The 15,912-nt window shown below is 45.2% G+C and overlaps 1 protein-coding gene across 1 annotated transcript in view; it reads left to right on the forward strand.

Moving 5' to 3' along the window:
* Window positions 1-15,912, forward strand: part of SEMA3A (semaphorin 3A) — a 221,023-nt gene that overhangs the window by 185,821 nt on the left and 19,290 nt on the right. The window contains exons 12-13 of the mRNA XM_074984169.1: window positions 2,715-2,806; window positions 13,105-13,146. Of these exons, the coding sequence (XP_074840270.1) occupies window positions 2,715-2,806; window positions 13,105-13,146 (134 nt within the window). The remainder of the gene's footprint in view (window positions 1-2,714; window positions 2,807-13,104; window positions 13,147-15,912) is intronic.

Below are 15,912 nucleotides of genomic sequence, written 5' to 3' on the forward strand. Positions count from 1 at the left end.
CCCTGTTCGCAGTCAGGTATAATGCCTCTGTTGACCGTGTTTTGTCTACAGAGTGCCCATGTAGACAGTTCTGTTGACAGAGAGGGCTTGTGGTTCCCCAAGCATCCCTGTTTGCAAAACTTCCAGTCAGCCATTCTGTCGAGAGAGGGCAGGGCAGTCTGGCTGCTCTCTGTTGACTTGGCCACTTGCTCTTTTTATCTGATTTTGTGTGTAGATTCAATCTGTCAACAGAGATACTGCTGAGGTTTCTCTGTTGACAGTGACCTCTGTCAACAGAGGCTGCCTGTGTAAATGTGGACATTTTGTATGTGGTCATACGGCGCGTCTTGTGAACAAATCTCTGGTTTTGTCAAAAAAACTCACTAGTGTAGCCATAGCCAAAGTGTTTTCAAAAAAAGATAAATCTTCCTTTAAAGAGATGTGTTTTTTTTAATTGTGTTTTATTTTAAAAATGGCATACACTAATTTGGAATTCATGAAGGAGATTAGACTGCAATTTAGAATTTAAAGGACATTTAAATAAAGAGGTACTGATCTTTTTAAACTTCCTATTTATAGGTACTTACATTTCAACCTTTGCATAAGAGAGTTGTTAGAGCTGATCAAAAAGTAAAATTTCTATCTAGTGGGAAATTTTGAGATTTTGAAATTTTGTTTTGTTCCAATTCAAGTTATAAAGTTAATCATTATGATTTTTTCACAGAATGAAATATTGCAAAATTGTTTTTACTTTTTCAAAACATTTATTTCTAAAAAGGTCAGCATATTTTGGTTCATTAAGGTTATTTTTTTGGGCTTCATTTCAACTTTTATTGTTTCAACTTCTATATGATATTGTAATGTAAAATATAACATTCCAAATGATAACATGAAAAGAATTAAGTTGAAATGAAATATGTCAAATGTATGAAAACAAATTATTTCAACACTTTTCTGTGGAAACTTTTTGTCAAAACACATACTTACCTGCTAAACATTTTGATGTAATCAAATCAGCTTTTTGTGATGGAAAAATGAAGAAATTTCCAGTAGGACATTTTTGAATACCTTTAATAGCGATTTTTTTGGGGGGGAATTCTTATATTAGGAAGAATGTTGACTCAATAGTTTTATATTTTAATACCTTTACCACCTGTTTTTTTTTTAAGTAGACTTAAATTTTCAAAGCAAATAATGATTGTGAGGGACGCCTCAAGGGAGCTTAATTTTTAAACAGTGAATGCTTATTGCTTTCTACAATATGGCTGTGTCCACACTACAGCGATTTGTTGACAGAAGTTACTGTCAGAAGATATCTTCTGACAAAACTTCTGTTGACAGACCATGGCCATAAATGAAAGCAGATTGATCTGTTGATCCACTATCAACAGAGAGTGTTCAGATTGTCCAGCTGCTCTCTTGACAGAACAGACAACTGGAAGAACAGCAGACAGGACTGCCCACTGACCCAGAAGGCCAGTCTGTCGACGCAGCCCCCTCCTTTCCTCCCCTGAGCATCCACATGGCTTTTTTTTTTTTTAACATACAGATCCTGTTGAGAAAGGCATTCTGCCTCATGGGGGAGAGGCAGAAGGCTGTCAATGAAAGTGCTGAGCTCTGTCAACAGTATGTTGACAGGATGCATTTTTAATGTGGACACCCCACAAGTTTTGTCGACAAACTGGGGTTTTGTTGATAAAACTCTATAGATGTAATTTATGAGTAAATTGAATCGCATTTAGCAGACCTAAGACATTAAATTAGAACACTCTTTTATTGTTGCAGCTAAAATTCTTTGGTAATCCTCAACATAGTAGATGTTACATTTTGGATTAAGCTGGTGAAAGTCACAGCTGTTTCCAAAAAGTTGGTTTATGCAAAATGAAGCACAGATATATGCTTCAAAGGTTAAATGGAATGATGGTATTAAATTAGAAAGTTCAGTTCCAAATCTGGATTTCCACATGGCTTTGGAGGGGTGTTTAGCTGTGGAGTTTGGAGACCTCGACCTGATCGTATTAACATCAGAGGGAAAACTCTCAGTAACCTAAATGATTATAGAATTGAGTCTTTGGTGTAAATTTATCAAGTTGTACAGTGATGATTTTGTTTTATCTTAAAACAAGTCTAACGCTATCCATCACATAATAGAAATAAGGATGTCTTTAGGGACATATAAGTCTTAGATGATTTTGCTTGACACCAGAAAGACCAACATGTATTTAAAAGAACTGACACTTCATTAGTTTTACAACATTCTTGTAGCTGTTCTTGTGTCCACAATGAGACTTCTGATAACATCTGCATGTGTATTTTAAAACAAGTATGAAAAACTTCCTACTTCAGAATGGCTAATAAAATGTGACCAAGTAAATTTAGCACATTCCCATCTATAATAATACCTCAGAGGCAGCTGACATTTCATGGCACCAATCTAATAATATTGTGCCCATCCAGTTCATTCTTCAACAGCTGAAGCAGAGTAATGTGTCATTTTTCTGTTGAGTTTCCAGAATTAAGAAATTTCAGAACAATGCCTTGTGGAAATACAAAACCACTCTAGTTCATTTCAAATGCCAGTGAGTATTGTGTGTGGAGTCAGTTTTCAGCAATATGTAGCATCAGGCCCCTTTTATGAGAAATAATTGCATACTGCAAGAGATCAAGAAATTCTAGTTGCTCTTAAATTGGAGTCTACTTATTAAGCACCTGAAAACATTTTTCTTCTTTTAAAGATATTGGGAGAGTTCTTAAAGTGGTTTCAATTCCTAAGGAGACTTGGCATGATTTAGAGGAAGTCTTGTTGGAAGAGATGACAGTCTTTCAGGTAAGTGCTGCTAAATTTCAATTGTCAGGTTCTAGCTTTTTCTGTGGACAGCTGCAAGTTGAACTTTTTGCAGGATAGCCAAGGAGTAGCTTTGCATACTCTACTAATTAGCTTGTCAGTTATAGACCCAGACACTAGTCAAAATAAACCTTGATGCTTCTAGTGCAAGTTGGAGGTTAATGATAAAAGAAATGACATTCCTGACTTTTGTTGTGCTGTTCAATTGTAAATTAGAACTGCTGAGTCTATGAGAGATTGTCAGTTATGATTAAACAATGTGTATTTATCTGAAATCTTCCCACCCATCCTGTCTCACAAGGTTATAGAATGTAAAAACTACATATGTGGCTGTTAAAAACAATTCATATTATCAGAGTAGGAAAAGAGTCTTCAATCTTATTCCTTAAACTTCAATAACTTCTCAGTGAAAACATAACAAATACACACGAAATATACATTTTACCTCTCTTAAGCAAAATGTTGGCCTCTGAAGTTTGTGTGTTTGTTGTTTGGTTTGAGTCTGGTATGTTTTACAGTTGCCTTAAAAACAAGAGGAATAGAGGGCCTACATTTTCTGAAGTGACTTTGGGTGTCTCTATTGTTAGGTGCCTGAATAGCTTTAAGTATCAGAGGGGTAGCTGTATTAGTCTGTATCTCTGAAAGACAACAAGAAGTCCCGTGTCACCGTATAGACTAACACATATTTTAGAGCATAAGCTTTCATGGGCAAAGACCCACTTCGTCAGATGTAATCCTTGGAAAAAAAGGCCCGATGTTCAGCTGATGGGAGTTTGGCATTTTATGTAAATCAAGTCCTTTTAAGGCACTGTGAGTTCCTTACCCATCTCACTGCAATGGAAGCATCCACTAGTTACTTCTGAAAATTGACCCTAAGTAAATCAAACTTTTGTCTGAACCCTGTCAGATGAATCCTAGCGGATGTTTCATGTTTTCTGTGCTACAATAAAACATTTGAGTATCCTGAACTATCTCCCTCCTTGTTCATGCTTGTTGCCATCATTATATCTTTGGCTTGATAGTAGACACAACAAATCTGGGGAGGTTTAATAGAAATGTTTACTTTCAGCATTCTGTGCTTCACAGACAGAGTTTGCACAAGAATCACCATCCTAAAACTGGTCACTGTCAGGCTGTGTGTCACTGTACTATGGGTTTGGGGTTTTTGTTGTTTTGGGATTTTTAAACACAAATGTAAATTAGAAGCTATGAGGAGAAATTGAGAAGAGTAATTTGTGGCTTCTGGCTTTTCTCTCCAAAGTTATGTACTACACAGGGCAATCTGGCGACACTGATAGCTTAGGAGCCTCTTACTTAAATAAAGCAGAAGTACCAAGAGATCAAAGAAATAGGAGTAAAAATTAGGACAAACTGAATCAATGTTATTTTCCAGACTGGATTTGCAGAACCACAACACTTAATGGCATATTAGGTTTTAGGTTTTAAGTCTACTTGTGCATTTTTTATATTGTATGAAAATAGTTCAGACCTGATTACATTAAGACTTCTTTAGTGCAGTAGTATGAGACCTTGGAATAATCAAGAAGTAAATCTTTTAATAGAAATTTTGCAACACACTTTATATGTAACCAGATGAATTTTAAATGTAACCCACCAGATTTTTATTGGATACAGAGAAGGCTGTGTCTGTGTTAGGAATAATGTATTTCACTGTTTGAGCTGCAGTATGATGAATGAAATTGTTTTCATTTATAAATCCACAAATGGTAAAACTTCCAGATCTGTTACACTGATAACAAATGACTCTTTTTTAAAACCCAAATTGTGGAATATTCCCCTGAACAGCTGAGCAAACAAGTAAATGAGTTCAATTTTCATTCAAATGTAACACATAATTGATGCTTTCTAATACCAGGTCTATTAACCCATTTGTAAAGAAGTCCACATGTTTAGCATCCACTCAGCCATATCAAATTCTCCCAGGATCAGGATTGAAAGGTTAAATGTGAACTGTATTAATAGATCTTGCTAAAAACCAAGATGTGTAGGGTCAGTAAGTGGTACTTTTTTGCACTGTATGTAGTGAGGTTTCATACTGCACTGAAACTTAACCTTTATTAGAATTACTGATTAAGGTCTCAGTCCAGTAGCTTTTTATCACATACCACTGAAGTAAATGGCACCACCAAGGTAAAACAAACCAACCAACCAACCAACCAACACACAAAAAACTTTAGGATCAAGACTAAATCCAGTATTTTATTAACAGTGTTTATAAATAATTTATATAGGGAATTACATATTGTTCCAAATTCTGCTTACTATACTGAAGCATGATGGTCCACTGAAATCAGAGCCTGAGTAAGGTGAGCTGGATTTGCGCATTATGTTGACTGAATACAGGTTGAACTTCTCTAATCCGGAATGCTCTCATCTGGCAACATCCTTAATCATAGAATTCTAAGGCTGGAAAGGACCTCAGGAGGTGACCTAGTCCAGTCCCAAGCCAAAAGCAGGATCAGCCTAATCTAAATCATCCCAGCCATGACTATGTCAAGCCAAGACTTAAAAACTTCTAGGGATGGAGATTCCACCACCTCTCTTGGTAACACATTCCAGTCCTTCACCAATCTCCTGGTGAAATAGTTTTTCCTTATATCCAACCTACACATCTCCCTCTGTAACTTCAGACCTTTGCTCCTTATTCTGTCATCTGTCATCATTGAGAATAGTCTCTCTCCATCCTCTCAGGAGCCCCCTTTCAGAAAATTGAAGACTGCTATCAAATTGCCCCTCAGTCTCCTCTTCTGCAAACTAAATAAGCCCAAATCTCTCAGCCTCTCCTCATAAGTCATATGCTCCAGACCCCTAATCATTTTTGTTGGCTTCTTCTGAACTCTCACAAATGTGTCCACATCCTTTCTATGCTGGGAGGCCCAGAACTGGACACAACACTCCAGATGAGGCCTCACCAGAGTCAAGCAGAGGAGAATAATAACTTCTCTAGATCTGCTCAAAATGCTTCTCCTAATGCATCCCAATGTGCCATCAGTCTTTTTGGCTACAAGGGCACATTGTTGACTCATATCCAGCATCTCATCCACTGTAATCCCCAGGTCATTTTCTGCTGCACTGCTACTTAGCCAGTCAGTCCCCAGCCTGTAATGGTGCTCAGGATTCTTCCATCCCAAGTGCAGGACTCTGCACTTGTCCTTGTTGAACTTCATCAAATTTATTTTGGCCCGATCTCCAAATTGTATAGGTCACTCTGGACCCTATCCCTACCCTTCCAATGTAACTACCTGACCCCCTACCTTAGTGACATCTGTAAATGTATTGAGGGTGCAATCCATCCCCTCATCCAGGTCATTAATAAAGATGTTGAACAGTACTAACCCTAGAACTGATTCTTGGTGCACTTCACTTGAAACTGACCACCAAACAGACACTAAGCCATTGACCCATTGGGCCCGTCTATCAAGCCAGTTTTCTATCCATCTTACAGTCCATGTATCCAATCCATGCTTCCTTAACTTGCGGACAAGAATATTGTGGGAGACTGTATCAAAAGCTTTGCTGAAGTCATGGTATATCCACACCCATGTCCACAGAGCCAGTTATCTCATCATAGAAGGTAATCAGATTGGTCAGGCATGACTTGCCCTTGGTGAATCCATGTTGACTACTCTTGATCACTTTCCCCTCTTCAAAGTGCTCCAGAATGGATTCCTTGAGGATCCCCTCTACTATTTTCCAAGGTACTGAGGCAAGGCTGACCAGCCTATAATTCCTTGAATTACCCTTCTTTCCTTTTTTAAATATGGGCACTACCCATTTGCCTTTTTCCAATAACCCATGTCTTCTCCCAATCTCCATGAGTTTTCAAAGATAATAGCCAAAGGCTCTGCAATATCTGCCAATTCCCTCAGTACCCTTAGATGCATTAAATCTAGACCCATGAGTTTGTGTGTGTCTAGATTTTCTAAATATCTCTTAACCCATTCTTTCCCCACTGAGGGCTGCCCACCTCCTTCCCATATTGCATTGCTTGGTGCCGTAGTCGGGAAGCTGATCTTGTCTGTGAAGACTGAGACAAAAAAAGCACCCAACACCCTCTCTGATAGCCCTCCTATTGTTAACATATCTATAGAAGCCCTTCTTGTTGTCCTTCGCATTTCATGTTAGTTGCAGTTCCAATTGTGCTTTTGCTTTCCTGATTACCACCCCCAGTATTCCCCAGCCATATATTTATACTCCTCTTTAGTCATCTGTCCAAGTTTCCACTTCTTGTATGCATCCTTTTTGAGTAAAGGTCACCAAGGATTTCCCTTGTAAGCCAAGCTGATTGCCTACCATATTTGCTTTTCTTACTGCACATGGGGATGGTTTGTTCCTGTGCCTTCCATAAGACCTCTTTAAAATACTGCCAGTTCTGAACTCCTTTCCCCTTCATATTAGCTTCCCAGGAGATGTTGCCCATCAGTTCTCTCAAGGAGTCAAAGTTTGCTCTTCTGAAATCAAGTGTGTCTATTTTGCTGCTCACCTTTCTTCCTTTTGTCAGAACCTGAAATCTACCCTTTCATGATCACTGCAGTTCAGGTTGCCACCCACTTCTATTTCTTCTACTATTTATTCCCTGTTTTGGAGCAGCAGGTCAAGCTGCACATGGTTCCTGTTTGGGTTCCTTCAGCACTTGTATCAGGAAGTTATCCCCAACATTTTCCAAAAACTTCCTGGATTGTCTCTGCTGCTGTATTGGTCTCCCAACAAATGTCTGGGTGATTAAAGTCTCCCATGAGAACCAGCACCTGTAATTTGGAAGCTTCTCTTAGGTGAAGAAATTCTCATCCACCTCATCTATCTGATCTGGTGGCCTGTAGCAGATACCAAACACAACATCACCTCTGTTGCTTCTACTTCTAAGCTTAACCCAAAGACACTCAACTGTCTCTTCTCCCTCCATGTACTGGAGTTCTGAGTAATCATATTGCTTTCTCACACAAGTCACAACTCCTTCTTCTTTTCTCCACTACAGCTACCTCTACACTAGCACATTACGTCGAAGTAACCTATTTCAAAGTAAGAACATCAAAATAGGCTACTTCGACGAATATTGTCTACACGTCCTCCAGGGCTGGCAACATCAACGTTCAACGTCGAAGTAGCGATGGGGAATGTCGAAAAGAGCCGCCGTGGAAAGAAATGCAGAGCATCTACACACACAAGCACCCTCTTTCAAAATAAGGGGCCAGGACAGACTGAGGACCGGGTCACAGAGCACACTAGCGCTTCCGGGGCAGCTGCAAGCCGCTCCTTTAAAGGGCCCCTCCCAGACACGCCCGGCCTGCACAGCACTAGGTTTGCAGAGCAGTAGCCACTCTCTCGCAGACCAAGTCACAGCAGATATGGACACCCAGCAGCAGCTGCAGCAGCAGCAGCAGGAAGCGGAGGCCCTCCAGGTAGTCATCCAGGGGGCAAGCGCCCTGCTAGGTGCTGCCTGGGAGGCCGCCCAGTGGCTCCTGCCAGAGGAGCCCACCCCGGCGGCAGACGGGGATGCCCCTGACCACCAGGCTCCCCTCTTCCTCCCTCACTGGCTGCTCCCCCACCTCTGGAGCTACCCCACCAGCTCCGAGTGGTGGGAGCAGCTCGTCATGCAGGAGTGGGAAAATGATATGTGGCTCCGGAACTTCCGCATGTGCCGGCAGACCTTTCTTGAGCTCTGCCAGTGGCTCACCCCAGCACTGAGGCACCACGACACCCAGATGTGGCGCACCCTCCCCGTCGAGAGGAGGGTCACAATAGCCATCTGGAAGCTAGCCACTCCAGAGAGCTATTGCTCCGTGGGACACTAGTTTGGAGTGCAAAAGGCCACGGTTGGGGTCATCGTCATGGAGGTAAGGAGGCCCGGGCACGCACCCACTGGGGGGCGGGGGGGCCTGGTGTGGGCTTGGGGAGGGAGGGAGCAAAGGGGGGAGGGAGGGGCTGGGTGTGGGGCTGGAAAGGGAGGGGTAGTGGGGAGGGATGCGCTGGGCAAGTGGGGTACCCGGGGAGGTGCCTGGGACGGGGGCCTGGGGGAAGGGCCCTGGGGCACCCTGCACAGCCTCATGGGCACCTGTGTTCCCTCCCCACAGGTGGTCCATGTGCTTAACGCCATGTTGCTCCAGAAAGTCGTCCAACTCGGGGACCTGGACGCAGCCATCGCTGGATTTGCCTCCATGGGGTTCCCCAACTGCTTCAGGTCCCTGGATGGGACCCACATCCCCATCCGCCCCCCAGACCACAGCGGAGGAAGATACATCAACCGCAGGGGCTACCACTCCGTGGTCCTGCAGGCCATGGTGGACAGTCGGGGCCGCTTCCAGGACGTGTACATGGGCTGGCCCAGCTGCACACACGATGCCCGTGTTGTTAGGAACTCGGGCCTGTGCCGCCGGCTGGAGGCGGGGACCTACATCCCCCAGAGGGAGATCCCTCTGTGGGACACCACAATGCCCCTCTGCCTCGTGGCAGACACAGCCTACCCCCTCCAGCCCTGGCTCATGTGCCCGTACACCGGCCACTTCAGCGCCAGCCAGAAGTGGTTCAATGCCCACCTGAACCACACCCGCCAGGTGGTGGAGAGAACATTTGGCAATCTGAAGGGCCACTGGAGGTGCCTCCTTGCCCGACTGGACGTCAGCCTCCAAAACATCCCCCAGGTTGTGGGCATGTGCCGCAAGCTCCACAACATCGCTGAGAGCAAGGGGAGGCTTTTGTCCGGGGTAGGTGGTCAATGCCGGCATGGGCTTCCCCCAGCCGGCTGCCGCACCCAGCCGCCAAGCCCATCATGAGGGGGTACGGGTCAGCGAGGGCCTGTTCGCCCACTTCGATCAGGGAGACCCCTGAGCGCCTCCCTGGCCTTCCCCAGAAGACCCCCCCAACACACAGACCGCAATGCCCGCACACCACCCCCAACACCCGCACGCCACCCCCCCAACAAGTACACAACTCCAGCTTTTTGGAAAACAAAACTTTTTTTTTTTAAACTGGGTAACTTGTTTGGTTAAACAAAGAAACTGCAACTAATCTACAAAAAGGGGGGCAACAATATACAAAAAGGGGGACAACTATATACGTGGGCCAACAGCCAAGCTGTCCTCTGGGCCCCCATCAGTCCGGGGTGGGGGTAGAGGGGCTCAAGCCCGGGCGGGTATGGCTCGCAACCCTGCCTCCCCATGTCCGCGGTCCCTGGCGTGGCTGGCTGGGGGCTGGGAGGACCGGCAGGTAGGGCCGGGATGCCTCCACTGGCCGGTCTTCAGCCCCAGTGGGCTCTGTGGAGCTTGCCAGTGGTGAGGCAGGTGGAGTGGTAGGAGGGGCAGCAGGAGGCGAGGCAGGTGGAGCGGTGGGGAGGGTGGCCCGAGGGGCAGCGGGGGGGCGGGAGCCAGGTGACAGCCTCCCGGATCGACCCAGCTATGTCCCTGAAAACCTCCATAAAGTCCTCCCATGCTGCCCACCACCAGGTGGACTCCTCCTGCTCGAAACGGAGTCTTTCCTCTGCCACCTCCATCTGCCACTGGAGAGCTGCCAGCAGCCGAGGGTCCACCGGGGCCATCCCAAAAGTCCGGCAGTGGTGGGACCATCCTGCTGGTGGTGGCTGGCCTCCGGCGGGCTGTCAGGGACAGCGGACAGTGCCCGGCTGCCTGGGGCATCCAATTCTGCAGCTGGAGAGAGGGAGAGTGGGAGGGGAAGGCTGTTAGTCCAGTGCCCTGGCCCGTGGCCCATTCTCCCCCCCCTTGGGTGCTGGGTCTCCGTCCCCGTCGGTGGGTTTGATGTCCCTGTTGGCTGTCACCATGGCATTGTCCCCCCACCCCCGGGGTCAAGACTGAGTTCTGTCCATGGGTACGTGCGCTGATGGTCGTGCCGCCATCCTGGGACTGTACTGTGGCTGGGCATTCATGGGTTGGGGTCCACTGGGGGTGTGTGAGGCTCCTGGTCGTGGCTGATGCCCCCGCCCTGGGGCCCATGGGTGTGTGCTCTGTGGGGTACATATCTGACCGTCCATTGCCGTGGTCGGGGGAAGCCCAGTGGGTGGATGCCCAGCTGGTGCTCCGGGAAGGGAGGTGAATGAGGAGCCCCCGCCTTCTCGCTGCTGGACCCCTCCTCTGCTGTCCCAAGGGGGGGCCCCTCGGGTGGGCCCCAGGGTGCGGGGCTGGCCTCCGGGCCGGACTCTGGCTCCGAGGCCTGCTGGGGCTCATCGGCCATGGTGTTAAGGGTGGCTGGGGGGAGGAGGTGTCCCAGGGGCCCAGAATGGCCCTGAGCTCCCTGTAATAGGGGCAAGTGGCAGGGGCAGCCCCAGACTGGCTGGCCAAGTCCCGGCCCCGGGCGTACCCCGCCACAGCTCCTTCACTTTACGCCGGACATGATCCGGAGTGCGGGCAGGGTGACCCTGGGCAGCCAGGCCCTCGGCCAGTCAGGCAAATGCTTCTGCATTCCACCGCTTGCTCCCCATCATGTGGAGCACCTCCTCCTCGCACCAGAGCCCCAGCAGGTCTCGGAGCTCAGCCTCTGACCAGGAGGGGCCCCGTGTCCTTTTGGCCCCCTGCCTGGCTGCTGGGGGTGCCTATGTCCCCTCAGGAGGGGAGCCCTGTCTGGAGGCCATGGGTAAAGGCAGCAGGGATTGGGGCCTGTGAGAAGTGTGCAGGGCTAGCACATGCCTGTGCTGCTGACTGCACGCTCTTAGCTTCCCGCCACAGGAAATCCTGGTCGGTGGTGCCTTTAAGGCTGCTGCACGCGGCGAACACAGAGCCCCCGCAGGGGCTAGAGAGAGTGTCTCTCAGCCCCTCAGCTGATGGCTGCCATGGAGGACCCTGCAATTTCAAAGTAGTGGGACACGGATTGTCTACACACACCCTACTTCGACGTTGAACGTCGAAGTAGGGTGCTATTCCCATCCTCCGATGGGAATAGCGACTTCGATGTCTCGCTGCCTAACGTCGATTTCAACATTGAAATAACACCCAGGGCGTGTAGACGTGACGGGTGCTATTTCGATGTTGGGCTGGCTACTTCAAAGTAGTCAGCTAGTGTAGACACACCCTATTTGTCCATCCTGAACAGTTTATACCCTTCCATGACAGTGCTCCAGTTATGTGAGTCATCCCACGAAGTCTCTGTTATTTCAATCACCTCATACTTCTTTGACTGTGCCAGGGCCTCTAATTCCTCCTGCTTGTTTCCCTGGCTTTTGGCATTTGTACACAAACACCTTAGATAAGAATCTGATTGGCCTACTTTCTCCTTTCAAATGAGTCATCCTCCTTTGTTGTACCTTCTTCCTGGCATGATTTTAGTTATCCAGTAGTAGTAGGCATCCTTCAGTCTGCATAGACTATGGATCGCGCCCTTTATAGTTTCAATTGAGGACTTCATTTACAGCGTCTACTGTGACCATGAAGACCCACACAAGAGTGACAGTCCTTGCTGCATCTCTTGCAGATGCGGTGGGTGTCCGGATGACCGCTTATCATAGATGTAGCCAAGTTTTCTGTGGGTCCATAAAGTTTGTTTACAGCTACCTCTCCTGGCTTTCAGTGTTCTCTCCCACTGTTTAGCTGTAATATACCCCAAATGCCTTCTAAGAGCCCAGTAAGCAGTGAAAGTGTTGTTAATGTGATAGAAAATATTGACCTCCTGTAGTCCAGCAAATTCTCTTGTCTGGCACCCTCAGGAACTGACTGGTACTAGATGAGAAAGGTTCAACCTGTATTCCACTGTATAAAAATGTCCCTCATCTTTGAGCTTCACTTTCCATAGACATGAGCAACTACCAATGCAATCAATACTACTACTCCTGTGTGGAAGCTAGTTATAATGACTAGCTGTTCTCACATAAGTGTTTGCAGGTCTGGGGTTTTCATCTAGATATTGTGAAAGTGTCTGTGTTCCATCACTTGTACTTTTATCATATTAATATCTATTCTTAAGCTTTTCTTTACGCATGCTATATGGCTACATTCCTATATATTTCAATTTAGCAATAGGAGCAGAACTGAATTTCAAAAAGTGAAACAAACAATACAACCATTACTTCTGGAATAACAATGTATCAGAAATGGTTGATAAATTGTGATGATAAATTTAGATGTGCACAGACGCAAATGCACTTTCATTTGTATTCACCTCCAACACTGAAAATATTTTATTGTAATAGTCAGCAAGAAATTCCATCAAAAGACCCAAGAAATTTTTTAGCTGATAGATGGCCCTTCCATGCTGGCTTTCATGTTTATTAAAAAATATATTTTACATTTTAACTCTTTGTATTGTTTTATCCACCCTAGGAACCCACTGTTATTTCTGCAATGAAGATTTCCACAAAGCAGGTACTGTATGCATAAGATCTAAATCACTTTTTAAAATATTTATTGGCTTGTATATTTCAGAGACAGTGACTTGGCACATAACAGAGGAATATTAATTATACCAGCACCATCCCATCCTTTAAAATAAACATCACTAGTTACTCAAGGAAAATGTGTCAGGCAGTGGAGTGGGAAAAAAGTTAGTTTTGTGTTTTACTGCCAAAGTGTAAATTAAGCTTGAACTAGTTCTCTGCTTTACTGTCAAAGTGGAAAATAAGCTCTAACCTGCTTGTAAGGAGAAAAAAACCAAAACCAAAACCAAATGCTCCAGTGACTGAGAAGCTATTGCAAGCAGTGGTGTCGCGTGTCTGAATTTGACCCTTTACACTGATTGGCCCAGTGCTGTTCTCTGTGAAGTGAGTGACAAGCACTGTCATCACCTATATGTTTTATCTAATAGCTTATACTTTAAATATATAAAAGTGGAGAGGTGCACTTGTTGTTAAGGTCCTCTTCTGTGTTTTTCCCAGTTTTGCTGTTGATGGGCTTGATTCTGAAAATATAAAGAGTGACTGAATTACGATGATAAGCATTCTTACTGCAGCTGTTAGCAATATCTGATAATAAGTTAGAGAGAGATGGCTCCATAGGTCCACTGATAATGGCATCACAGCATCTCTCAGTGAAGAATCAGAATAAGACCTGTGTCCTTTTGAAATAAATTTTAAATGGTGCATGATTCTGGTGAGGGTGCGCTTTAAAGGACTAAATTGTACCCTCCAATGAAAAAAGCTCAACTCTCCATTTCACATGCTGAAAGTGGACAGCTAGGAATCCATTGTATATTGGAAACCTGCCTGAAAATGTGTGAGTCTATGACACAAAACATTTTGTTTGGGGCCCCTTCCTTGACATCTCACACAAACCAACAAAAACAGTGGCTTAAAAAGAATGTACTATTTACAAACAAACCTGTCAAGTAGTGTATATGTTCACATCATACCAAAATGGTCTGCTTTGGATTATTTTTACAAGTAGATTCTTTTAAGACAGCTGACTGTATTGTATAAAGAGTTGTGTGTTTTAGTATAACTTCTTCAAAGCATCTTTATTTACTTAGGAGGGATTACAATTTTCCTCAAGTCTTTGGAAAACAAATTTACAACATTAAAATTATCTAAAGCTAGAAAAACCACAGTCTGTTATTCAGGCAAAATAAAGCTCTTGAACCAACCTTGGATTAAAAATGAGAGAATCATGATACTGCATGACAAGCGTTTGGCAGAGACAGGTTGTATCAAAGAAGTACTTGGCAACATGCTTCAACATTATATTAATGATTAAAAGGTGCTTTTGTTGTTATATCTCAAACGCATTGTTCATTGTGTGTAGTTAGGGCAGGTTCATGCAAACATCATAACGTAGTAATTCCATGTACTGCACAACACAAACATGTAAATGTAAGCAATAAAATCAATAGGTTTCATTCAGTGGTTTCAGTAGAATCACTCTTTCATAAGCTAGGAGTGTGTTGAATTGATTCAGACAGACTTGTCTGCAGAGCTTTCTGCTTACCCAATGGGGCTGACAGACTCACCAGGCCAAGATGGGAAGGAGGGACCTCAGGGGTAAGGGGTAGTGATGGGGTTATCTTCCCCTAGACAGCCTTAGTGCCACCTGGAGACCACCATGCTTACTCCAGGTGGCATTCACTGCAGCCTGGATCTTGCCACTTATGGCTCCAGCAGCAATTTTAAAGCACCCGGGACTCTAGTCGCTGCCACAGTTGCAGCAACGGCATGCATCAAGGCTTTTTCATTGCTACTTCTCTGGTTGTGTTACTGATTTAATTGGCATTTCCCACTAGATCTATGTCTACACTAGCCTTCTCCTTTTGGAAAAGGCATGTTAATGAGGCAGTTTGGAAGATGCTAATGAGGCACTGCCATGAATATGTAGTGCCTCATTAGCATAATGACAGCCGCATACGACTCGAAAGTGCCACTTCTGGAATGCACAATGCCCATATAGACAGGGGCCTTTTGTTAGGACCCCTCTGATTTCGAAAGCCCCATCTTCCTAAAATCAAATAGGAAGATCGGACTTTTGAAGTCAGGGTTTTTTTTCAAAAGGCCCCTGTCTACACAGGCAGTGTACGTTCCAAAAGTGTCACTTTCAGATTGCATGCAGCTGCCATTATGCTTTTGAGGAGTTGCAAATTTACCCAGATTCAAACTGGTAACTTTCTCCTCATTGTCCCTTGAATCTGGGGGGAGGAAAAGGACACAGAAAGTTCCTTGTCCTATTCTGTTCCCTGCTTCCTGCTACAAATACCCAAAGAACAGCTGTCACAGAACAGAGGTGTTGCAAGTCTCATGTTGTGGAGCAAGTCCTCACTCCTTTTTCCTCTTGAGCTCAGATGCATGAGTTTTATGAACCTCTATGCCCTAGGTATGTTAACATTTAACCAGTTAATTGATGAACCTCACCCTAAATGGATTAAGCTTATGAGTAACAGCTAACCACTGGGGCTGGAGCAAACCCCCACCTGCCATGGGTATGAGTTTGCTTCAGCCCTGCATGGCCCACTGCCGCTGATGGGTGCTCCAGCATGGTGGCAGCAGCCCCCCCATCCATGGCGGCCCCATGCATGCCGCAGGCATGGGCACTCTAGCATGGTCAGAGCAGTCCCCATCCATGACAGAAGGAGTCATTTTAGACCAGCCAGGATTAATTAAACAGGATTTTGTACCCTTACTGTGCCCCTAAGAGCCATGGCAGGATAAG

This window comes from Carettochelys insculpta, chromosome 1, assembly GCF_033958435.1.
Source record: "Carettochelys insculpta isolate YL-2023 chromosome 1, ASM3395843v1, whole genome shotgun sequence".
Classification (NCBI taxonomy): Eukaryota; Metazoa; Chordata; order Testudines; family Carettochelyidae; genus Carettochelys; species Carettochelys insculpta.